Source organism: Callithrix jacchus, chromosome 1, assembly GCF_049354715.1.
Source record: "Callithrix jacchus isolate 240 chromosome 1, calJac240_pri, whole genome shotgun sequence".
NCBI lineage: Eukaryota > Metazoa > Chordata > Mammalia > Primates > Cebidae > Callithrix > Callithrix jacchus.
In genome coordinates, this window is record NC_133502.1 from 146871532 (window position 1) to 146898158 (window position 26627).

General features: G+C 43.6%; 1 protein-coding gene across 7 annotated transcripts in view; it reads right to left on the reverse strand.

The window, feature by feature from the left end:
• The window catches only part of ANKS6 (ankyrin repeat and sterile alpha motif domain containing 6), a 63071-nt gene that overhangs the window by 11959 nt on the left and 24485 nt on the right, over positions 1-26627 (reverse strand). For 4 of the 7 annotated variants that reach the window (XR_013535613.1, XM_035253030.3, XM_017974975.4 and 1 more), the window contains 5 exons: positions 25126-25329; positions 22084-22237; positions 18878-19047; positions 6189-6375; positions 1193-1260 (listed from right to left, as the gene is read on the reverse strand). Coding sequence is in view for 5 of the 7 variants with exons in the window: in XM_035253030.3 (XP_035108921.2) it covers positions 1193-1260; positions 6189-6375; positions 18878-19047; positions 22084-22237; positions 25126-25329 (783 nt within the window). In the remaining 2 variants the exon portion in view is untranslated. The remainder of the gene's footprint in view (positions 1-1192; positions 1261-6188; positions 6376-18877; positions 19048-22083; positions 22238-25125; positions 25330-26627) is intronic. The other 3 variants (XR_013535616.1, XM_017974976.4, XM_017974978.4) reach the window with 1 other exon arrangement.

Genomic DNA, 26627 nt, shown 5'->3' on the forward strand with positions numbered 1-26627 from the left:
AGCCTGGTAGGGACAATGAGTGATTCTCATGATTGCTCCACAATTGTGACAGTTTTCACCTACTAAGCTGCTCACTAAAATGTCCTAAACCAGTGATTATGCCTTGGTGGCTGGTGGGCCCGCGGAAGAGTTTTACTTGGCTAAAACAGTAAAATTTTTAACAGCTTACTGAGATATAATTCATCCACCATACAATTCACCTATTTAAACAATTCAATGCTTTTTAGTATATTCACAGAGTTGTGTAACCATCGCCACACACTCCGTTTTAGAACATTTTCATCACCCCCAAAAGAAACCATGTATCATTCTAGTCACTCCCTACTCAGTCCATTCTGCCCGCCCACCCCTCCACCCAACTCTCTGGCAACCACGAATCTACTTTTTGTGCCTATAGATTTGTCTTGTCTGGACATTTCATATAAATAGAAGCACACTCTATGTGGCCTTTTGTGACTGGTTTCTTCTACTTAGCAAGATGTGTTCAAGGTTCATCCATGTTGTAGCATGTGCCAGTATTTTATTCTTTCCCCGGCTGAATAGTATTCCATAGCACAGGCACATTTTATTTATCCATTCATTAGTCAATGGACATTTGAGTGGTATCTACAGTTTGCCTTTCATGAATAATGCTGCTATGAGCATTTGCGTACAAGTTTCTGTGTGGACGTACGTCTTCATTTCTCTTGGGAATATACCTAGGAGTAGGACTGCTGGATCATATGGTAACTCGTATGTTTAATATTTTGAGGAAGTACCAAACTGCAGAACAGTAATTTTTTTTAATGTGAATCTGAATGCTCTTAAAAAATAGCAACTCTCTAAGACTACCACAGGCCCTACTCCAGACGAATTACACAGGTTCCTTTAGGTTTTACAATCAGCCCACTTTAAGCCTATAACTTTGCCAGTCAATCACAGACAACAAAAAAAATGTTTTCAGGAGAGAAAGAAACTTTTCTAGAGGGAGCAGTGCTCAAAATTACAAAATTCTACCATAACAAAGCAAGCTGTAAGTCCCCAGGATTTCACAATAACAAACTGAGCTAGACCCGCTGAGCACGAATTCTATTTCCTCAGCTGTCTCGATGCAAGAGATCAATCTAGGCCTGCAAAATGAAAGCCTACACATTTAGACAAAGTTTTCTTTTACAATAAGATTTAAATTGACATTCAAAAACAGCATCCTTACCTCCTGTTCCTCAAAAATGGGCTGATATTTCTCAAGGGATAATTTCTTAAGGATTCCAGTCAGTTCATCTTCAAGAGGGAAAGGTAAAAAAACACACACATTTTAGAATTTGGTAAAATGTATCAAAAAAGTGGTCTTTAAACTTCTATAAAGTAGTGGTAATCTTATTTCAAATGAAATTCTAAATAAGAAATACCAACACAGAAAGCTGATCTCAGCCAGGCTCCTGCAGATGAGGCTGGAGGTGGGTCCTGAGCTACCTGCACCCTCTTCCCCTCAAAGCAGGCCCTCAGCAATCACCAAAACTCCACATCGGGCTGCAAAAACACGGAGAGTCTGGGCCAGGACTGACTGATTCCCTCCAGACTGTGACCCTCAAGTTCTCAGAGCTCCAGCTGCCAGAAATAAAACTCTGCCTTCTTCTGTGCAAGAAGGCACTGTAAATGCCAACACCTGCAGTAAATGCCAATGCCAGTCCTCAGCTAGTCTGAGGAAGAACTTAAGAAAGAAGGTGGTGGGCTTCAGACCAGAGCCAGGGTTTGGCTCAAGTGTGCAGAGGCAGTGGCCTTTCTGAAAGAAAAAGGCATCTATGTGGAACAGCAGAGACAGAAGGGCACAAGGGGAAGATTCGGAGTATCAGAACAGGGAGGATAAAGAAAATGAGACAAGACCAGCACCGGAGGGGCTTGAGAAATATTCATTCATATATTCAATTGAGATTTGACAGACTAGGCACTGGGGGACTCAACAGATACCAAAACAGACAATAGGAAGGCTGACAGGGGCTGGGCAGGTGGTGCACGCCTGTAATCCCAGGGCTTTGGGAGTCCAAGGATGGCAGGTCACTTGAGGCCAAAAGTTCAAGACCAGGCCTGGCACTAACAAGATTTCCTCTCTAGAAAAAATTTGAAAGTAATTAGCTGGGTGTTGTGATGTGTGTGCCTGTAGTCCTACTGACTCAGGACTCAGGAGGCTGAAGCAGAAGGATCACTTGTGCCCAGGAGTATGAGGCTGCAGTGAGTTGCAATCATGCCACTATGCCACTGCTATTCAGCCTGGGCTACAAAGCAAGACTCTGTCTCAAAAAAAGAAAAAAAAAAGGCTGATAGGCAAGACAGCAAGGAAGAAGAGAGCAACATCAAGGTAGATGACAGCGTTTTCAGTTTTACAAATGCTGTTTTACAGAGGATAGTGATGGAAAGACTCTTATGAGGTAACCTATGAGCAGTAAATGAAGGCGTGAGCTATGCAGATATTGGAGGAAGAGCTTTAGGTGGCATCAAGACAGGCAAGAGCAGGTGCAAAGGTCCTGAGGCAGTGGAGGCAGCTTAAAGTGATTAGGAGGCTTGGGTTCTTCCTTTTATTCACTCCCTCACTCATTCAATCATCCATCTCTCCATCCATCCTTCCAGCAGTGACTACCACTGTGCCCCATGGACGCTGGGTAGCAAGGATGGAGAGGTCCCTGTCATGAAGGAACTCAGCATGGCTGGGAGGACAGATGATGAGGGTGAAAGCTAATGCACAGTGTTCACTATCAGCCACCCTGTACATGGATGACCCACTTGCTCTTTACAACACCAATGAGGTAGATCCTATTACTGTCCCCATTTACAGATGAGGAGCTGAGGCACAGAAAGGCTTGATACCACATCTTGTGTGAGGTCCTCCTGCTAGTCCATGGCAGAGCTGGGATTCAAGCCCAGTGGTGTAGCCACCAGGCCTGTGCCAGGCGCCCGCTCTCCACTTTTCTCATGGGTGATGTGTGCTATGGTGAAGGGCAAGAACAGGGGTATATGGGGACAGAGAGGACAGCTGACCCAGCCCAAGGGACTAGGGAGCTTCACAGAAGAGAGTCTACTGAGCGATAATGTATGAGACAAATCAAATCTCAATCCACACATAATCTGTTGTATTTCATAACACCAAACCTTTGCTCCTGCCGTTCCCTACACATGCAGCCTTGGTCCACAGTGGTGTGCTGGTAAATGTTTAATAACAGCTCTTGGGGGGAAAATGTATGCATGTATATAGGCACATAAGTCTACTGCAGACTTTACTAATATAAAGGAGGTACAGCACACAATTTACAAATAATAAAGAATACAATATTCTTTCTTATAAATTCCACAGAGCCAACTGATTCTCACCAAATGCTTTCATTTGTTTTTGCCCTACTCTTGTACCCACAGCCAAGGAGTATGGTTCTAACATGAATGTTGGCTGAGGGTTTTATTTACATAAATGAGAAAGATAAAAAGAAACAATAAAGACTTATGTTGGAACTTCATGTGAGCAACCTGACTGCATCAAATAATGGTTTTCAAATACTGGAAGAATATTTTCTCCACTTTCTGTGCTATTCACAAGATAACGGTTACAGACGTAACACACTTGTAAGTTTAATCCTCATTGTTAACATTTTCCCATCACTGACTAGATGACATCTAAACAATATCCGTAAGACATCAAGCCCCGGATTGCTTGAGACCAGGGAGATTGAGGCTGCAGTGAACTGTGATTGCGCCACTATACTCCAGCCTGGGTGATAGACTAAGACCCTGTCTTAAAAAAAAAAAAAAGCCCTGATGGACAGCATTTGCCAATTTCCATGATGTAAATACCCCCATCATAGCCAATTTCAGCCTACCAATCTAATGTCTCTGAAAGTGAAGCTGAGCAGAGATGCGCAGTAGGAACACATCATTATGGGGTATTCACACTGCATAGATAGGAAATATACACAACCTCAAGAACGCAGATAAAATATACAAAAATGAGTAAAAGAGACATTTTAAGTACAATATACCTTTATATTTATATAATTTAGTTAATTCTAAGTTCATGCAATTTGTAAATAATGGATGTGTTTAACAGCCGGCTTGGGTATTTCCTACAAATTAAACAGTTGGCTCTGGGACCACACTGCCTCTCTCTTCCCAGTGTCGTGGTCCAGGGGGAGTGCCCGCTGACCAGAGAAGTCTTCCATGGCACATGGTGCTTTGCTGATAATGGGTTTGATCTCACCTTGTGTTACACTCCAATGTCATTATGTTGAATGTGTCTGTCTCCCTGTGAGTTCTCCTGGGTGCACAGGTTACGGCACCCAAGGACTGCCCAAGAAAATTTCCTGGAACAAATGTGAGGCTGAAAAGGTGATGTCATAAACCTTGCTGCTTCTAACAGGTGGGGTCCAGAGAGGAGGAATGCAGATGGAGAGATGGGGCAGGGCAGGGCTCACATATGTCCTTGACTGGGACCACACATTTCCCAGAAGAATATCATAAAAATAACTGTTTGGAATGGACTGCAGCCCCTGGCCTGTAACAATCTTACACCCACAGCACAAAGGGCTCACTGCCTCAGGACCCAGGAACTCTCAAAGGGAAAACTCGGCTTTCTAAACCAGAGAAATTATTCTAAAAAGAAAGTGCTATTGGCCCTCTTCCTTTTTCATCCCAATTAGGGCGTTGCAAACCATTTTTTATAATAAACAAGAGGGAAAGAGAGTGGGTACAGGCAGTCCATATGGACATCCACTGTCTAGACTCTTTTTTGGAAAACGATGAAGCACAAATACCTAACTGAATCTCTAGGGGCTTCAATTCCTAAAAGTCTCAGAGGTGGGAGAATTCATGAATGTGAAACTCAAAAGACTCCATATAGAAAATACCGTTGGAGAGGAATGAGTTTGCTGGTGAATCTCTGAAGCCTTGATAAATGATCACACTGGATATCACAAAACAATAAAAGCAGCCCCCAAATAAGGACTATATCAATGGCAGCACACATTTATCAACTTAGTACACACTAGAGCCTGTGCAGGTGATTCCAACTTATCTTGCTCAGCAGCTGCAGCAGCAATGAGCTGCCCGCAAATGCATTTGTGAGGGCCACATACACAGTCAGATTTTCCTCCCTGCTGATCTATACTCCTCCATTTGCACCTGCCTGGGCCCCAGGTCTCACCAAAGCTCCCTCCTTCTCTCCTTCCCCGCTCTCAGCTCCTGGGGTCCACCAGAGGGCAGTTTAAAAGGATGGGATTCCTTTCTTCATCTGCCTTTATCTTTCCTGGGGCCTGACTGCAAACCCTCTGCTCCTGCCCTGCCACCCACTTCATCCCCGCATGGGGGTTGTGGAAGCTGGAATTCACAAGACAGGTTCCAAGGCTCTCCTGGCTTCAGTGGACATCAATTACTTTTGCTTGACCTCATCCATCCCCCTCCTCCTGGAAACAGTATTTCCAAATTTTGCTTTGAGAAACTATTTCTCTCCCACTTCCAATACACGAATGTCAGCAGGTTGGACCCCAATTCCAGCTCCAAAGCAGACAACTGACCCAGGGGCATGGCCAATCAACACATTCTAAATACAGTCAAGCCAATGGCCTTTACACTTGGGATTTTGCTGGATCTACTGAGAAAGCAGCACTCTTTCTGCTGGGGTTGAAAAATTAGCAGGAAGACAAAAGTATGCCTGAAGCTGCTTGCCACCACTTGGAGAGAGCCTGCCTGAGACCTGGAGATAAACACTCCCAAAGCACCTGGATTCAGACATGGCTGAAGCACACCCTAGACACTCATATTATATGAGCCAATGAATTGTTAGGTTTCTTTTTTTTTTCCTTGAACCAGTGTGAGTGGAGTTTCTCTCACTTGCAACTGCAAGAATCTTGACTGGTACAGGGTCCAGGGAAAGTAAATAAGTTAGTGTTGGAGAAGCATTTTCAAGGGCATATGTCTGCTTCTCCTATACTCACCTATACTCAAGACTCACCTACACTCAAAAACTCTTTGAGGGATGTTACCATACCTTTCACACAGTGAAAACAAAAATAAAAGTTAGAATCAGAGAGGAGGAGGGATATGTTCGTTGTAAATTTTCTTAAAACCTGACCTAGGATGGTTATAGCAATTAAGGTCACCTTGCAGTTCCTTGCTGCCAGATCTTTACGGTGAGAGGAATAGGTTGGGTGTCAGGCTCTTAGGGGACTCACCCTCATCTGTGATGGTGCCACTGCTGGAGCCTCCACTGCTCCTGGACTGCCGATGGGATGAGGAGGAAGACACTGAGGACTCTGCAGTGTGCCCTTTGGGTGAAGGAGAGGGCGTGAGGGTTGGGGAGGTGCTCTTGGAGGTAGTGGAAGTTCCAGACGGAGGCCTTTTGCTGGTCTCCAATTTCTGCTGAACATAGTAATGCAAATATATAAGTCATCGCCTGGAGGGTAGAAATGATGAAAACAGACACCTACAACAGGGAACATGGGTGGTATTTGACTCAACATGATATTTAACCAGGGCTATGAAATCTACTTTTAAAAATATGCAAAGCAGAAACAGCATTATCAGAACAATTACAGGATAATCCAACTCTGGAGCAGAGAAAGGGTGAGATCAAATAGTGGCACACTGAGTCAGGAAGCCCAGTCCCAGTCCTGCCCTCCATCTACTTGCACTGTGTTCTTGGCCAAGGCCCCCAAGCTCTCTGGGCCTCAGTTAACCTGCCATAAAATGAAAGTATGCCTTACGGAGGCACCAAGTCCCTTTTTGCTCTTGATGTTCCTTCCTCTACACCAGTCACTTCCAACCTTTTCACCAAAGAACATGTATTTTCCCCTTTTCTTCATTGGTTAGCTTTAAAACAAAGGCTTTTTATATTAAAATAATTCTAGACGTATAGAAGAGCTGCACAGATAAAACAGAGTTCCCAAATACCCCTCACACAGCTTCCCAATATTCACATTCACATCATCACAGTATAATGATCAACACCAAGCATCTGACATCAGCACAACACTATTAACTAAACTACAGACTTGCTTCACTGGCTGTTCCGCTCATTTCCTTACACTGGTCTGGGATCCGATCCAGGACCCCACACCGAACAGAGCTGTGCTGTCTCTCCTTAGGCTCCTTTGACCTGTGACAGCGCCGTCTTTCCTTGTCTTTCATGACCCTGACACTTTTGAAGTCTTGGTCAGGTGTTCTGAATAATGTGCATCATTTTGGGATTGTCTTATGTTTTCCCACAATTAGATGTGCTTGTGAATGTGTAAGGCAATGACCACAGGGGTGATATGCTCATTTCAGTGCAGCGTATGCAGGGAAGACACAGTATCTGATTACTGGTGATGGTAACCTTCATCACTTACATGAGGGCATGTCTGCCACATTTCTCTATCATAAAGTCACTATTTGTCTTCTTAGTATTATTTGGGGAGAGGATTTTTTAGGTAAATATTTATTTATTAAGGTTCTGCCCATTAATTTTGCATCATTGGTGAATCTCACTGAAGCAAGTGTTACAGTGGTGTTCCCATGGTGATTTTCTATTGCCCTCATTCCGTCCACATTTATTATCTGTAATAATTCTATAAGGAAGAGTTGTTCTTTCTCTCCCATTTATCTATTCAATCATTTATTCATAGCAGTATGGACTTACGGTGTTTTTTTTTTGTTTGTTTGTTTGTTTTTAAGGCTGGGAGTGTGCCATCTCAGCTCACTGCAAACTCCACCTCCCAAGTTGAAGCGATCTCCTGCCTCAGCCTCCCAAGTAGCTAGGATTACAGGTGCCCGTCACCACGCTCATCTAATTTGTGTATTTTTTGTAGAGACAGGGTTTCACTGTGTTGGCCAGGCTGGTCTTGAACTCCTGATCTTGTGATCCACCCACCTTAGCCTCCAAAAGTGCTGGGATTACAAGCATGAGCCACTGTGCTCCACCCTCATGGGTATTTTTTTAGTCTCTGGGCCAAAATCCAATATAATTGTTATTTTCTAGCTCATGATTACAGCGTTGACCATTGGGAGATCTTTCGGGTTGGCTCTTATATCCTTTTGACATGTACCATCTTTCTTTCTTTCTTTTTCTTTTTTTTTTTTGATCTCTTATCACAAGTAAAGATTTATTGTCAGGATAAAAAGAATCCTACATTTATATCAGAGCCATTTCTGATATGTTTCCTAAAAATAACATAAGTGGTGACATTCAATTTTTTGTTTTGTTTTATATATCAGAATCAATTTGTAGCATAACATAATGAAATTAAAAGCCAAATAATTTCTTTTCACCTATTACTTTTTTTCTTTTTAAAAGTATTTCCCTACTTTCTGACACCACAAAATACCTTAAGCTCATCTTGTATTTCCACTGGCCTGGTACTAGAATAAACTACTTTTTGAAGGCTTTCCAAGGTCCCTCTTATTAGAGAATGGTATTTAGAAACCAAAATCTGGGCACCAGGTTGCTCACTGGTACTGGGCTATCACTGCTTCTAGGTCCTCAAAGTGGACAGAGCAAAGAAATATATAAACACACACTAACCCATGTATACAAACATAGTCATATCTACTTTTGTATCTACTCTGTGTGTGTGTAACTCACTGTGTGTGCATTTAAAAGCATGCATTCATACTGATACTTCTGACTTCAATGCAACATCCACAGTTTATTATAGCTTTCTTCCTGTGATTCTGTCTCTGACAGTAAAACTTTGCTACTTATTTATTCAATCCTGGTATATATGTTAGGTGTACATGTATGCCAAAACATTTTATACATATGTAAAGAGGTTTCAGAATTGTTAGCCCATATACTGGAAAGAAAAAAAATTATCAAATAGAGTACAGTGCTTGTATACAGTAATTTTTGTCTTCAGCTTAATATCCACTCAACATATAATTTTCTCCTCTACCTCCTACAATGTGGGTAGGTCACTCATTTGTAATATAGTTAGATCTTTTGTCATAGTTTGCATTCTATCTTTGGTTCCTGCTTGATTTCGTTTTTCTTTTTTTAATTTGCATATAGTAAAAAAACAGCTCTGCTGTATACAATTCTATGGGATCTGACAAACACTAAGTGTTATGTATCCAACAACAGAGTACCATACAGAAGAGTTCCATTATCCTCTGAATGTCCTTAAGCGGTCCTTTTCTAGTTAATCCCCCTCCTAATCCCAAGCCAAAAAAACAACTGCTCTATGATCCATCCTGTGACTAGAGAAGAAAAAATAAAGTGTTTTTTCCTCTGTTCTTACCCCACAACAATCAACAGAGAATGTTGACTGTGACCAAATGTATGGTGCTTTCTTCCCCTACACACCAAGCAAGCAATCAGTTCTGCAGTGGACACCAGCTGAGTATCCTCCAATTCAAGTGTGACACGATCTATCTGAACACACAGCATCAAATCCCACAGGTTGAGGGCTCAGTCCCAGAAGACTGCCCCGACTGCAGATCGCAACTGCAAGCCCCAGATTACTTTACCTGTGCTTCTGACTGACTGGCTATAAATCAGGGTTCCCATAACTCCCTCCTTGGGTTTGATTAATTTACTAGCGGCTCACAGAACTCAGGGAAACACTTACTTACATTTACTGTTTATATGGAATATTATTCAGCCATAAAAAGGATGAAATCCTGTCATTCAAAGCAACATGGATGGAACTGGAGGACATTACATTAAGTGAAATAAGCCAAGTATGGAAAGTGAAACACCGCATACTCTAACTCATATGTGGAAGCTTAAAAAGATGATCAGTGGAAGTAAAAAGTAGAACAGAGAATACCAGATGGTGGGAAGGGAAAAGATTTGTTAAAGGATACAAAATTATAGCTAGATAGGAAGAACAAGTTCCAGTGCTCTATACCACTGTAGGATAACTACAGTTAACAATAATATATAGTTTCAAATAACTAGAAGGAGGATATTGAATGTTCTCGACACAAAGAAATAATAAATGTTTGAGATGATATATAATTATCCAGATCTGATCACTATACATTATATATATCTAAACATCACTATGTACAATTAAATATGTACAATTATTATGTATCAATGAAAAAAGTAAAAAAAAAATCTGAAGATATTACCAGGATATGGTAAATAAATGCATATGGCAAGGCACGGAGGAAGGGGCAAGGAGCTCCCATGCTCTTCCTGGGCATACTACCCTCCAGGAATCTCCAGGTGTGTAGTTGTTTAGTTTTCTGAACCAAGTCCTTTTCATGTTTTCATGAAAGCCTCATTATGGAGGCATGACTGACTAAATCATTGGTCACTGATTATCAACTAAACCTTCAAACCCTCTCCCTCTTCCCAGACATTGTGGGGTAGAGTGAAAGGCTCAACCCTCTAATCCTGCCCTGGTCTCTCCTATGACTGGCTCCCATTCTGAAGCTACTTAGGAGCTGCCGGCCATGAGTCAATTCATTAGCACACAAAATGACATCACTTTGGAGATTCTAAGGGTTTAGGAATCATATTACAGAAAACTGGATGAAGAACAAATATATATTTCACAGCATCACATACCCCTACAGTGTTGCTGTTTCCAGAATGTCATATAAATGGAATCAGACAATATGTAGACTTTCGGGTCTGTCTTCTTTCACTCAGCATAATGCCTTTAGGATTCATTCAAGCAATCGCATGTATCAATAGTGTGTCCCTTTTTGATGCTGCGTTGTGTTCTACTGCATGAATGTACTATAATTAATCCATTCACCCATTAAAGAACATTTGGGATACTTCCAGTTTGGTGTGATTATTTTTAAAATAACATAAATATTCAGATTTTTACATGAAGGTAATTTTTTTCAGAAGGAGTTTTGCTCTTTCACCCAGGCTGGAGTGCAGTGGTGCAATCTTGGCTCACTGCAACCTTTGCCTCCTGGGTTCAAGCTATTCTCCTGCCTCAGCCTGCCAAGCAGCTGGGATTATAGGCACCCACCACCACGCCCAGCTAATTTTTGTATTTTTAGTAGAGATGGGTTTTCAGCATGTTGGCCAGGCTGGTCTCAAACTCCTGACCTTGTGATCCACCCACCTCGGCCTCCCAAAGTGCTTGGCTGCCACACCCAGCCAAGCAATTTTTTAAAAATCCACTTGGGTAAATACCTGGTAGTCAGGTAGCTGTGTCATATCATAAGTGAATGTTTAGTTTTATAAGAAACTGCCTATCTTTTTCAAGGTGGGTGTACCATTTTGCATTCCTACTAGCAATGAATGGGAGTTCTAGTAGCTCCACATTTGTCACCAACAACTGTACCTTTTTAAATCTTGGCCAGTGTAATAGGTATATAGTTCTATCTTAATTATGGTTTTAATTTGCATTTTCCTAGTAATTAATGATAGTTAAACATCTTTTCATATGCTTTCTTTTTTTTTTTTGAGATGGAGTCTCGCTCTGTTGTTCAGGCTAGAGTGCAATGGGGCAATCTTGGCTCATTGCAACATCCGTCTCTTGAGCTCAAGTGATTCTCTGCCTCAGCCTCCCAAGTAGCTGGGACCACAGGTGTGTGCCACCATGCCCAGCTCATTTTTTGTAATTTTAGTAGAGACAGGTTTCACCATATTGACCAGGATGGTCTCAATAACCTGACCTTGTGATCAGCCTGCCTTGGCCTCCTAAAGTGCTGGGATTACAGGCATTAGCCACTATGCCCAACCAGCTTTTCATATGCTTATTTGCCATTGCTATATTTCCTTTGACCAAGTATCTGTTCAAATATTTTGCCCATTTTTAAATTTATGTTTTATTGTTGAATTGAGGGTTATTTAGTCTGGATAAAAGATTTGTTTTTTATACAGATAGGGTCTCACTCTGCAGCCTAGGCCAGAGTGCAGTGGCACCATCATAGCTCACTGCAGCTTTGAACCCTTGGGCTTAGGCAATATTCCCACCTCAGCCTCCTGAGTAGCTCAGACCACAGGCATGAGCCACCGCACCTGGTTCCTGGATAAAAAACTTTTACCAGATCTACGATTTGAAAATATTCTCTCCTAGTCTGTGGCGTGACTTTTCATTTTCTTAATGGTATCTTTGCAAGGCAAAAGATTTGGGTTCTGCTTAAGACCAAACTTGCCAATTTTTTCTTTTATGTATCATACCTTTGGCACTGTGAGATATACGTGGAGGTTCATTTTCTTGCGATATGAACATCCAATTGTTCAGCACTCTTCATTGAAAAGACTACCCTTTCTGCACTGAACTGACTTTGTACCTTTGAAAATAGAATTTAGTTGGCTTGTCTTGTGTGGGTCTATTTTTGGGCTCTCTCTTCTGTTCCACTGATCTATGTGTCTGTCGTTTCACTAATACCACATTGGAGCTTTACGAAAAGTCTTGAAATTAGGTAGTGTGAGCCTGCTGACTTTATTCTTTTTCATGACTATTATAATTTTTTGTACCTCAATACAAAATTTATTATCAGTTTCTAGATCTCTACAAAATGAGCTTGCTTGGATTTTTATTGGGATTACACTTAATCTGTAGATCAAATTGCAGAGAACTGGTATCTTCACAGTCACAAGCCTTCCATCTCTTGATTTATTTAAGCCTCTTTGATTTATCAGTGTTTTGTAGTTTTTGACCTATTGATTCTACACATATTTTATTAGATTTATCCCTAAGTATTATTAAATATTTCATTTTCACATAATTTCGATTTCATACATGTTAAATGTCTTATAAATGTTATTTTTTACATTTCTAATTAAAAAGTTCTAATTGTCCTAATGCTAAATGTTCATTACTATAGAAATTGTATAGACATACAGCTGACTTCTGGATGTTGACCTGTATTACATCCTGAGACCTTGCTGGACTCACTTATTCATCCTAAGAGCTTTTGTACAGATTCTTTGGAGTTTTCTATGTGGACAGTCGTGTCATCTAAGATTGAAGACAGTTTTGTTTCTTCCTTTCACATCTGTATGCCTTTTATTTTTCTTGCCTTATTATACTAGCCATAGTTTCTGGTACAAAGTTAACAGTTGGAGGTAACAGGCAACATCCTTGTTCTCAGTCTTAGGGGGGAAACAATCTTTACCATCAAGTATGATCCTGGCTATATACATTTTATGTCAGATTCAGGAAGTTTCCCTCAATTCCTAGTTGGTAGAGAGTTTTAATGATGAATGGATTTTAAATTTTGTTAAGTGCCTTTTCTGCATATTCTTCTTTAGTCTGTTCATATGGTGAAGTGGAGTGATTGACTTTATAATGGTGAACCAGATTTGCCTTCCTGGGATGAACCCAACTTGGTCAGAAGGTATTATCCTTTTTATTTAATCACAGGATTAGATTTGCTCATATTTTGTGAAGGATTTTTATATTTATATTCATGAGGGCTATTTGTCTGTCATTTTTCTTTTCATGTTAGTCATGAAAATGCATCCTTGTTCCCAATCTTAGAAGAAAAGAAAATCTTAGGGATGTTCTATAATAATATAGGGGTCAATTATCTAAGACATGCAATCCTAAATGTGTACAGAGCTTCAGAGTATGTGAGGCAAAAACTAGTAGAACTAAAAGCAGAAATAGACCAAACTGCAGTTATAGCTGGACACTTTAAAAACTCCACTTTCAGTAATTAACATAACAAGTAGATAGAAAATCAGTAAGAATATGTAAGACATGAACAACACTATCAACTAAGTAGACTTAATTAGATATTATGGACATTTATAGAACTCCTCTCCCCTCACCATAACAACAGAATGCATATTCTTTCCAATTGCTTATGAGAGATTCACCAAAATAGATCACATTCTAGGGTACAAAATTTACCTCAAAACATTTAAAGGGATAGAACTAGAAACATAACTATAACTAAATTAAACTGAAATCCCCAACAACAGAAATATTTCTGGAAAACTAATGAATACTTGAAAAATAAACAATACATTTCTAAGTAATCCATGGGCCAAAGAGGAAATCTCAAGAGAAGGGGAAAATATTTTAAAAAGAATTAAAATTAAAACATATCAAAATTTGTGGGATGTAGAAAAAGCATCACATAGAAGTAAATTTATAGCATTAAATATTTGTATTAGAGGGCTGGGCATGGTGGCTCATGCCTGTAATCCCAGCACTTTGGGAGGCCAAGGCGGGTGGATCACCAGGTCAAGAGATCGAGACCATCCTGGTCAACATGGTGAAACCCCTTCTCTACTAAAAATACAAAAAATTAGCTGGGCATGGTGGTGCGTGCCTGTAATCCCAGCTACTCAGGGGGCTGAGGCAGGAGAATTGCCTGAACCCAGGAGGCGGAGGCTGCCATGAGCCGAGATCGCGCCATTGCACTCCAGCCTGGTAACAAGAGCAAAACTCCGTCTCAAAAAAAACCAAAAATTTGTATTAGAAAAAAAGAAAGATCTTTAAGTAGTAATCTAAGCTTCCACCATAAAAAACTAGAGAAAGAAGATAAAACTGAAAGCAAGTAGAGGGAAAGAAATTAAAGAGCGGAAATCAATGAAATTGAAAACAGAAAAACAATAGAGAAAATCACTAAAACCAAAGTTGGTTCTTTGAAAAACACCAATAAAACTGATAATCTTCTAGCCAAACTGTCAAGAAAAAAAGAGAAAAGTCACAAATTGCCAATAACAGGAAGGAAAAAGGAGACATTCCTACTGATCCTATGTAATAAAATGGTAACAGATACATACTATTACAAACTCTATATCCATAAATTCAACAACTTAGATGAAAGGGAATAATTCCTTGAAAAATACAAAGTATAAAAACTCACTCAAGTAGAAAGAGAACACCTGAATAGTCCTATATCTATTAATGAAATTTATTCTATAAGTTAAAACCTTCCAAAAGAGAAAATGGCAGGCCCAGATGGTTTCCCTGGCAAATTTTATCAAACGTCTAAGGAAAAGGTAACAAGAATTCCACAGAATCTTGCAGAAAGCTAGAAGGGGAGATAATACTTCCCAACTCATTCTATGAGCCAACATGACTCTAATTTTTTCTTTCAGTATTTTAAAGATGTCACAACACTGTCTTTGATTTGCATGGTTTCTGACTAGAAGTTTGCTGTAATTCTCATTTTTGTTTCTCTATGTAATTTCCTTGAAGAAAAGGCTGCCTTCAAGATTTTCTCTTTGGCTTGTTCTCAGTAGTTTAAACATAACATGGATAGGTATATTCTTTTTGGTATTTACCCTGCTTAGCGTGTTCTGTTAACTTCCTGGATCTGTGATTTGGCATCTGTCATCAATTTGAGGAAATTCTCAACCATTACTTCTTTTCATTTTTTAGTCATCATTTCTTTACCTGTTCCTTCTGCCCCACCTCTCTCTCTTCCTCTAGGGATTCCAATCATCTGTATGCTATGGCATTTGATATCATGCCATGACTTTTGAGCACTGTTTTGTATTTGTTTCTTCTTTCTTCTTTTGTGTTTCAGTTGGGGTAAATTCTACTGACCTAACTTCAAGTTCACTGATTCTTTTCTTGGCTGCATCAAGTCTACTGAGGTGCCTGCCAAAGGTATTTCTCAACTCCATAACTGTGTTTTTTATTTCCAACATTTATATTAGATCCTTTCTTATAGTTTCCATCTCTCTACTAAAATAGTTATCCATATGATCTTGCATGTTGTTTATACTTTCTATTTGCACCTTTAACATATTAATCACAGCTATTTAAAATTCCCTGTCAAATATTCTCACACCTTTGTCAGACCTGATTATCATGATTGCTTCATTTCTAGGGAGTGTGGTTTTTCTTGTCTTTTTGTATGTCTTGTCAATTTTGCTAAAAATTGGATATCTTGTATAGTATAGTAGAGAATAAGATTTCTAAGCACAAATGGATATATCTTTCTTCCTATTAAGCCTTGAATGCTCCTTCTAGCTGATTATATCCCTAGGTAGAAAAAGAATACCCTCCCATAGGTTTTGAAAGATTTTGCCAAAAAGCTGGCTATACTACTAATAAATTCCTTTCTCTTTCCTCTGCTCTTTCCATGAAGACAGACAATCTGAAACAGAATTTTTGATTAAGCAGGAGATAATTAGTATATCCCCCATAGATCTATCTCAGCCAAAAGCAAAGAAACATGATACTCTGGACCATATGGGCAGCATACTGGGGAAGAGGTGGGTAAATATAAGATTATTTGGGATTCTGCAAAACATATGAATTGTTCTCGATATCCCTTGAGTGGTAGGCTGATTGTGTTAATGACCATCATCTCTACCCCTCCCTCTGCGTGTAGTTCTGTGTGCTCTCCTGCCGTGCTCGGCATACTGACTTGCTTAAACAACCTGATTGGTTTTCAGCCCATGCCTTCAGCCAGTCCCATGAGAACATGTCCAAGCTCACTGTAGACACATGTGACTCAGTTGTCTTGGCCACCTCAGCCACCAGCCAGACAGATGAGTGATCCCTGCAGACCAGAGAACTGCCCAGCTAAGTCCAAATTAAAGTGCTGACCCACAGATGCACAAGCAGCTAAGTAAAAGTTTTTGCTTGAAATGACTGAGCTTTAGGGTAGGAATAGAAAGCTGATATATCTAGCAGGCCTTTTGGCCTCCAGAGATCTGGGAAGTATTGTTGCACACTCTAACACCACCTATGCCGTGTCACCTGGAGCTCATATCACACTGATTCATGGCCCTGCTAGATGGCATGCTTTGTGGATATTCCACCATTACAGTGAGTTGTTTTAAGCAAAGTACAAAAACCAGATTCAGGAGGCTATATTTTGAATACTAATTTCTAATTTTTACTAAGGGAGTCTTTGAAGAAGCACTTTATGTCTCTATTTTGCTACTGGGATAGAAAGCCCACTCCTATAACCTTTGATTTAAGGCTATAGTTTCTATGAGCCCTGGACTAGGATGGCTGCAACAGACTCTCTGCAGGGAAAACATTCTCCAGACCCTCCCCTGAGAATCTCATTCAGGTATGCTGAGGTGGAGCCCAGAAACCTGAATTTTTGGACAGCTCCCCAAGATCATAGCATACTATTATTATGTTACAAATGTCTGGTGATGGTTGAAATGGATGGTTTCCCCAGTTTACTGCTTTCTGAATGCATCTTTTGATACAATCTCCTTTCATCAGAATACAGTTATATATAGATTATGTGTGATCAATATACTAAAGTAATAGTTAATATAATAGGGAGTAGTAATATAATTTATAACTTGGAAATGCTTGCTTATTTCTAACAATAATTAAAGGAAGCTAGTATCTAACACATCCAATAAGACCATCAGAATAGTTTAGATAACAAAGAAAACTGTATCAAAGCCTCAAAACACTAGACCTCATGAGTAGTCGAGTTTCCTAGTAGCAAAGGCAAAAAGAGAAATACAATAGTTATAAAAGTTCTTACTATCTGATAAAATATATCAAAGTATCAGTAGAGACTTTTTTCCCCGCAGCTGAATTATAAAAGGAACTTAATCATATAGGACCTATTCCACAAATTATTTTGAAGATAAAAAATGGAAAATAAGCTGATGTGCAGAGAGAAAGAAACTTTTTGGAGCAATACTGTAAAGAGAATCTAATTATGTAGGTCCTATTGCATAAAAAGGATCTTGAATAACAAAAAGTTGTGTAACCAACAGTGGTTGGGCAGAAAATGACTATTTCTCATACAGTATATGTACATCCTGGGATCGTAAATTTCCGGAGGTGCTTTTTTGGTGTGCTAAGGTCCATGGATGAGGCTTTCCGTGTACAGAGTTTCTCAGGAAGGAAGCTTAAGACATCTGAGAACTATCAAGAGGGGATTGTGCCCAGACATAGTGTCCCCTCAGAGGAGGAAAGGGCTTGCTGCACTACTGGGGAGCACTTGGTGGAGGTGCCAGTTCACACTCACGACCAGGAACCCGCACTCTGGGGGCAGACTCCAGAAATCAACCAAGGCAAAGAGGTTCAGGAGGCAGAGGCAGAGTCTGAAGACACTAAAAACCTTCTTGCTGCAGGAAAGCATCCAGGTTTCTCGTCCACTGCATAGTCTGCGGACTCTAACAATGTGGTAACTGTTCTCTGGTTGCATTAATGGAAGCACAGTGCCCAGAAGCAGGGAGGCAAGGTCCCAGCTCTGTCCTACTCATGTCCCTCCTTCAGCTCCTCCTTTTGGCCATGCTGTCACTTCTGGAGTGCTACACAAGTTGTCCCTTCACCCTACAACAGTCACACCAACACCCCTGGCCCACCCATATCCCTTTCATCTGGCTCCATCCTCATCCTTCAGATCTCCATCCAGATGGCCCTGATGCCCTCAAAACTGGGTAGGGCCCCCCACCTGTACCCCCACAGCATTGTTCCTGCTCCACAACAACCCCTATCACACTGAGCTGTGACTGCCTGTGTCCTTAGAGTGGTTGCCAAATTTCCCGGTTCACAGTTGGATCATCACTGTTAGCTGTGCCAGGCAGAGCTGATGCTCCCAGGATGTACACAATGGATGAATAAGGTTGAAGGACAACAAAGGCCACTAAGAATGCTGTCAACAGGAACAGCCAACACAGACATGGGCTTACCCTGTGCCTGGTCCCATTCTAAATGCTGATGTATGGGGCTGAGAGCTGAACCCAGGCAGGTTGTTCCTGAATACATGTTCTTAAACCATTCATTGTCATCAGTGAACAAATGTGTGCAGCATGAGGCTGGGTGACCTGTGGGGCTGTAGGAAATGGGTGTGTACCCTGTCTCTGCACAGCATCCCAGTGCCCCCTAAACCTGGAGATGTGAGGGGAGGTAAACGCCTGGTGCAGGGGACCAATTCAGCCCTTCTCATGAAGCCCAGGAGTGCCTGGTTGGCTGGAAGGGACCATGATCTAGCCCATGACTAAGGCACTGCCCATGTTCCCTGGCAAGGACAGAATCTGAGTTAACAGGAGGAGGCCGCGCAGAACAAGCACCTTGCTAACAGGAATGCTGCCACCTGCAGGGGAGGCTGGAAGCTCAGACGGGCTGGACCCCGGTGCTGGCCCCACAGGGGTTGACCGATGGCTGGGTTTCTGCTCCGATAATCCAGCTGCTTTTTTCCTCTGGGCTGCGATCTGGGACAAGACATTGTCTATACTGCCACCTGAGGAAACACAAAAAGGAGTGAACATGGGCACACAGGGCTTATTCCAACACAAGGGTCGTGGACGGTCGTGTCCAACAGGTCCAACTGATGTGTGAACACGGGCACACAGGGCTTATTCCAACACAAGGGTAGATGATTGGGTTGGAGCCAGTCTCCCAGACTTCCTTCCCCATGTGGCTCCAGGACAGGGCTGACCACAGGAGAACTCTGCCTGAGAACTAGGAGGTGGACGTTTAGGCAGCAGGCCCTAAAGTGCTGCGAAGGTGTGATGGTAAGAGGTGGGAAGTAACAGTGTGGGCAAGACCCAGTCCATCCTTGCTTTCCCGTGCCACGGCCAGCTCGTGCAGGCCCCAACCAGGCACAGATGCAACATCATGCACCAGATGCCCTCAACAGCCCCTCAGCCATGCCAGCCAGTAGCTGCACAAGCCATCTTGTCCAGCCACATCAGGGCTTCAGGAGGGCTGGAGAGTGACTCATCCCTTGCCCTATGACTCCCTTTATGTGCCCGCCTACTCCCACGACTGAGTCAATAAATTCCAAACTCCATAATGCTCAGAGTGGTCTGCTTTCTGACTGAACCCTGACTGCCATTCTTCCTTACCCTGCTGCCCCAAATCTCCTGGTAACCTTGAACTATTGTAAAAGAAAAGGGCTGGGCATGGTGGCTCACACCTGTAATCGCAGCACTTTGGGAGGCTGAGGCAGGTGGATCACGAGGTCAAGAGATCGAGACCAGCCTGGGCAACATGGTAAAATCCCATCTTTACTAAAAATACAAAAAATTAGCTGGGAGTGGTGGCGGGCACCTGTAAGCTCAGCTACTGGGGAGGCTGAGGCAGGAGAATCGCTTGAACCAGGGAGGTGGAGCTTGCAGTGAGCTGAGATTGCACCACTGTACTCCAGCCTGGTGACAGAGCTAGACTCTGTCTCAAAAGAAAAAAAAAAAGGAAGGGAGGAAGAAAGTGATAATACCCAGGGCTGGGGGTGCTCAAGGGAGGACACTAATGACTAATATTTATAAAGGATTTACTATGTGCCAGGCACTGCTGTAAATATTTCACGTGTTTAAACAGAGCCATTCTAGAGGGCAAAAACATAACAAAAGCCTCAAAAACAGGCATACTCACGAACTCAGCCACCCTGATTTCAGCAAATTTAAATTACAGAAATCACTGAACATGTAGGCAAATATGGAGGCATGAAGGTATTACATAGGAAGGTATTACCTACAAAAGCAAAAATCTAGGAACAGCCTCAGTGTTTAATACAGGAAATTGGTCAAATGCACTTGATGCCTCATACAAATGGAACACTGTTTGATTAAACAAGATTTATTAAACAAGCTGTAGATATATGCATACCAACGTAAAAACGTGCTCACAATCTAGCAATCTGAGGAAGAGGAAAAAAGCAAGTTACAGAGCAGTTTACAGTTTAGTAAGGCACATAGTTCCAAGAACACGCTCTGAAGTCAGACTGCCTGGGTTTGGATCCTGGCTCTGCCATCTAACAGCTACATGACCCAGGCAAGTCATCTAACTGTCCTCAGCCCTGGTCCCTCATCTGTAAAAGAGAGGTGGTAACTTCATTGGCTGCTAGGAGACTGAAGGAGATAATTCATTTAAAGGGCTTGGCATGCTACTTGACATTTATTAAGTGCTCCATAAAATTTTTTTTTTTGAGACATTGTCTCATTTTGTCACCCAACCTGGAGTGCAGTGGCACAATCTCAGCTCACTACAACCTCCGCCTCCTGGGTTCCAGCAATTCTGCCTCAGCCTCCTGAGTAGCTGAGATTACAGGCATGCACCACCACACCCAGCTATTTTTTTTTTTTTTTTTGTATTTTTTAGTAGAGACAGGGTTTCACCATGCTGGTGAGGCTGATCTTGAACACCTGACCTCAAATGATCTGCCCACCTTGGCCTCCCAAAGTGCTGGGATTACAGGCATGAGCCACCATGCCTGGCTGCACTGTGTCTTTTTATAAATATTCATAATCTATATGAAAACACTTTGCAAAGATATATATACATCTTTGGTATATATACACATAAACACCAAAACGTTGATGATCTGTAGTGGGTAAGATTACACCTTGTTTTGTTTCTTGGCTCATCTGGTTTTAAAGTGGAGAAGCAGGGTGGCTGATATGGTTTGGCTGTGTTCCCACCCAAATCTCTCATTGAATTGTATCTCCCACAATTCCCACATGTCATGGGAGGGACTGGCTGGAGGTAACTGAATCATAGGGATGCATCTCTCCTATGCTGTTCCCTTGACAGTGAATAAGTCTCATGAGATCTGATGGTTTTATAATGGGGAGTTTCTCTGCACAAGCTCTGCTCTCTCTTGCCTGCCGCCATGTAAGATTTGTCTTTCAGCTTCTGCCATGATTGTGAGGTCTCCCCAGCTTTGTGGAACTGTGAGTCCATTAAGCCTCTTTTTCTTTATAAATTATCCAGTCTCAGGTATGTCTTTATTAGCAACATGAGGACAGACTAATACAGTGGCCTTCCTGCAAAGCTGGTTTTGGTTAATCCTGGATGACCTTAGGGAGGATTAGAAAGTATGCCGCAAGCCTGTAAGAACTATGAGGCACTCTGCTTTGAGACCTAATTGTCACCAACTTGCTGTGTGACCCTGGGTAGATCTCTTGCCCACTGTGAGCTTCAGTTTCCTCATCTGTTCAATGAAGGGGCAGAATAAGAAGCTAAGGTCTAACCTTCATGGATTTTAAATACCATGAAAACACCATGCATTTATCTTAATTTCTTGCAAAATTTTACAAGAAAAAAAAAAGCATTCTGGACTTTATTTCCCTCCATCACTGCTCACCCACATCCCCAAGAAAATGTATAGAGCTCTGAATCGTGAATTTGATGAAAAATCTCTTAGCCATATCAAGAAGAAAGTCCCTCTTGTGCAGTCATTTCTGGGACTTTCTGCAGGCTGAATATCCGGACAGCTCACACCCTCAGTCCCAAGGGATCATCCCACCTCCCTGAATGGCCCTGCCCAGCTACTCACCGGAGCGGTTAAGCAGCTCCCCAGCGTGTCGGCTCATACCTCCTACCCCACTGGAGCCGCCAGATGAATGAGGCGAGTGGTTGAAGTTTCCAGAATTGGTAGGAGAGGCTGGGCTTCTGGAGAGGCTTGGAAATTTAACAGGCCTGACAGGTGTCTGCAAGAATAAGGTGGTACAGCACTTAGGGAGGCTGCTTCTTCTTCCAGCTGTGGAGGACCACAGTGTGGGGGTTCCGGCGCTCAGCTGGTGCACAAACGCCCCACTGAAGCTCACTGTGCACCTCCCTCCAGCCATGCAGGACCACGGTGAGGCGGTTCTTGCGCTCAGCTGGTGTACATCCCACCAAAGCTTGCTGTGCCTAGCACAGCACTGCTGGGACCCAGCTGGGGAGTCCCCGAGGGATGGAGCTTGCTTCTATGTGCTGACAACCAGCCCATCAGGTCAGTAAGCCCATGTCACATCATTTCCCAGGGGCCAATTTGCTTTCAGTCTCATTTAACTCCAAGGCCTTCCAGGAAAAAACCTGCCATGTCATTCACTGACAACCCATGGAGGCCTCAGCATATCCAGGACAAAATCCAGCCCTTTAGCACAGCCTGGCACAGTGACCAGCTCCCCGACTCCAAGCCTGCTTCTGTGATGCTGTCCCTGCCAGTCCCTCAGCCTGAAATGGGTCTTCTCCTCCCTACATCCTTCATGGCGCCTTTCCTGGCCCCACTGTCCCTGGTGCCAGTGCCCCTGGTCACGTCTTCTCCACTCGGACCTCACTCCGCCTTCTACTTCGCTTGCTCTGCTCCAGACACACCAAACTCCTTTGGGTTTCCTGAAAATGCTAATCCATTTTGTGCCTCCGGCCCTTTGCCCAAACAGCCCACTCTACATGGACCCAGCAGCTTCTCCCCATCCTTACCCCACTCCTCCCACAGTGGCTCCTCACTGTCCTTGGGTCTCAGGTCTCGGAGGCCTTCGCTGCCTATGCGGTGTCACATGGGCTCCCGTGTAGGGCAGGGTCCCCAACATACATCTGTGCTCCCTTCCAGAACCCTCTTTGCTTACACCACAACTCTTACCACGGCTTGTGAGTGTATGTTTACTGCAGTTGCCTTGTTTGTCTGATGCCCCAGTGGACTGTCAGCTCCATGGGGACTCGTTTCTCTGCTGTATGCCTGGCACCCAGCTCTGGCCTTGGCACAAAGAAGGTACTCAGTAAACATGACTAAAGGTTGGAGTGCGCTGAACTATAGCCCCCAAAAAGATACACAGTGTCCTAATTCCCAGAACCTTTGACTATTACCTTATGAGGTATGAGTCAAGCCGAGCTTATGTGTGCTTACCTAAGATGTACTCGAGTCAAGGATTTCGAGAGGAGGAGCTTATCCTGGATTATCCAGGTGGGCCCTAAATGCAATCACATGTATCTTCATAAGACAGAAGGCAGAGAGAATTCTGACAAACGAGGAAGCAATGTGATCATGGAGGCTGAGACTGGAGTGACGCAGCCACAAGCCAAGTGAAGCCTAGAGCCAAGAGGAGCTGTCAGAGGAAAGAACGGAGCCCCCGGAGCCTCTGGAGGGAGTGGGGCCCCGCTGACACCTTGAGTTCAGGCTTTCTGCCCCGGGACTGTGAGAGAATACATTTCTGTTGTTTTAAGCTACACAGTTTGTGGTGACTTTGTTACAGCAGCCACAGGACACCAAAACGAAGATCCTCTTTTTGGTCCCCCACTGTGGGCACTCCTAAGAGAGGGACAGTGACAGATCCCCAGGGCCCAGAATGAGACCCATCTGCTGAGTAAGTGAAACAGAACACACTTGCAAAGGCCATAGCTCATGTTCTCTCACCCACTACCTGGGATGCTACTGCCTGCCCTCCACTGGGGAGAAAACTGTGCCACAGCCTGCAGATCCCAGCTCGGCTGTCTCCTCTTCCTGGAGGCCTCCCGAGTGCCCTATCACACACAGTCACCTCTCTGGTGCTCCCACACCCCTAACACCATTCCCTGCCTCTTGTGCTGTGCCTGTGTCTTTGCCACCCAGACCACCGCCTCTTCTAGGGCAGAATGGGGCTGACCAGGCTACATGGCAGCAGGATTCAGTGAATGTCTACTGAGCGAGTGAAGCAGGTCAGGTTGATGTTCTGTCCCTCTAGGGTTAACAAGGAAACGCAGCCATAGATGTCTCAGGGATGGGTTCTACAACTCCCCCATATTCCTACCTAACCGAGAATAGTGGACTAAACGCAAACCTGTCTTGCCTATTTTGAGAGCATCTCCAGGGGCCAGGCACTCGGTCTCCTGCTGGTGATCTGATACTGCCATAGCCGGAGGAAGCAGCAGTGAGTGCTAGGGTCAGCCCCGTCTTATAGAGATGGAGGCCACAAGTTTCTCCAGTCACCCAGCACACAGCAACAGGGTCAGTTCTGAATCCCTCCATCTTGCCCATTTGCTGCATCTAGGTACAGGCTACACAGAGATACCTCCCACACTGATGGCACTGTCAATTTCAGAAACAGACCAAGAGCAACCAAGTTAAAAATCACTACAGGCAAAAGGATAGAGGTCACATTCTTGGGCACAAGAAAACACCAGTAGCACACACAGTGGCCTCTGAGTGTTTGATCCTGATCATGGACCTGAGCAGTAATGTGGCGTGGGACTTGATTATCAGCCAAGGATCTGATTTCTGCCCAGGTTCACCCACACTTGGCTGGTGATCTTCAGCTATTATTCCCATTCTCTGGGTCCCAGTTTCCTCATCTACTAAAAGATAGATGAGATAGATAGATCAGGTCTTCAAACTGTGCTCCTCGGAGCTCTAGGGTTCTAGTGAGGGAACAGATGTTCCCTACTACCTCAATATTTTAACCTATTTTGCATATTGAGGTGCTCTGCAGGGCTTCATTAGACAAAAGGATATCATCCATTGAAAAGAAAAAGAAGCTACAACCCCTCTGGATTCATCAGTTTGAGGTCCCTCAGCCTAGTACACACAATGATCTCAGCAAACAGTAAGTGATGTGTAAAAGTGTGTCAGAAGACAACTCACGGTATCTGTGCTCCCACTGCCCATGGGGTGGCCCCTGCTGGCTTTCTGGGGCAGCACGGTCTTCATGGGGTCTGCCTTCCCATTGTGATGCGTCCGGGACCGATCAGAGCTCCACAGCTCAAAACTGGAAGGGGGTAGGAATGGCGGGATGACAGCTTTCAGCTTGTCACTCGGGAGTCTGGTGAGGGGAGCTCCGTTTCGAAGCTGAAAAAGACAGGCTGAGGGTTAGATTAGCCCAGGTGGGCTCCCAACTCTGTGGGAAAGACTCCAGGTTTTTCCTGCTTCTCAGGGCAAGACACCACCATCCGCCCCTCCACCCAAGCTGGGAGCTAAGTGGCATCTGAAGCTCTCCTCCATGCAACGTCCATGTCTGCTCTGTACCAACTCCAGGCTTCTCTTGGATCTGTCCTCACAGCAGCAAGATCAGAACGGAGCAGAGGGGACAGAGCGCCAAGGAGAAGCAGGTGATGCTGGTATGCTGTGGGGGAGGCAGGGGAACTGGGAGAGCACAGAGGAGGGGCACCCCTGCTGCTGTGAGAGGGCCCCTTTTCGGGGACTGAACAACAGTGCAAGCTGGCCCACTGAGGACCAGGAGGGGCATTCCAGTCTGTGTGAGGGGCCAGAATATGGAAAGGCCTGGAGCCTAAAGGAGCAGGATACAGGTGCAGAGCTGCAAGGAGACCAGCATGAGCAGCCCTGGGGGCCAGAGGAGGAAAGGGCAGGGGACCAGGAGTCTAGCAGGAGCAGCCCTGGGGTGTGGAGGAGGAAGGGGGAGAGGAAAGGGCTGGGGACCAGCACCATTCTCTTCCCCAGACCCCAAATCCCAGCTTGCTCCAGTCATGCCTCCTGCTGCTGACATTTAATTGTAATTTAATTTTAAATTTTGAAAATGTGATTTGGGGGTCAGTATAAACTCCACACAGTAATGATTGTTGGATCATCAAGCAAAGTGTTCTTAGACCATGCTCACCTTAATTAAGAAAAGAAAGTGAACTTTGTGCCAGATGGTGCTTTGCAGCAATGGGCACCCCACAGCTAAACCCGCCTCAGGAGCCAAGCAGGCAGGCATCTCCACACTGATGGCTGCACATGCCCATCAGCAGGGCAGCTGGGCCACTCCTACCCACTATGGGCGGGCAGGCACACTGATGCCCTCTACAGGGCATGAGAGGTGGGGGAAGGAGTACACCTCCCAGGTTCCTAGGCTGGCTCTGTCCTGCTTTTCTGAAAGTCTGGAAACAAATGCTGTCCCCTCTTTCCCTCTAGACCACAACAAGCCCATCCAGCAAACGGGGTTGGGCTGCACACTCACAGTAGCAAACCCACCACCACAAAAGGGCCTTTTCCCCCCCGGGTGAGAGTCTGAATTGTTGCTACCTTTCTGGAAGCCAATGACATTCACCACCTTTGACCCAGGAATTCAATTTCTAGATGTTCATCCTGAGCTAATAAACAGGCAAGTGGGGGAAATGAAGGTATAGGGACATTCATATGAGCTGTTA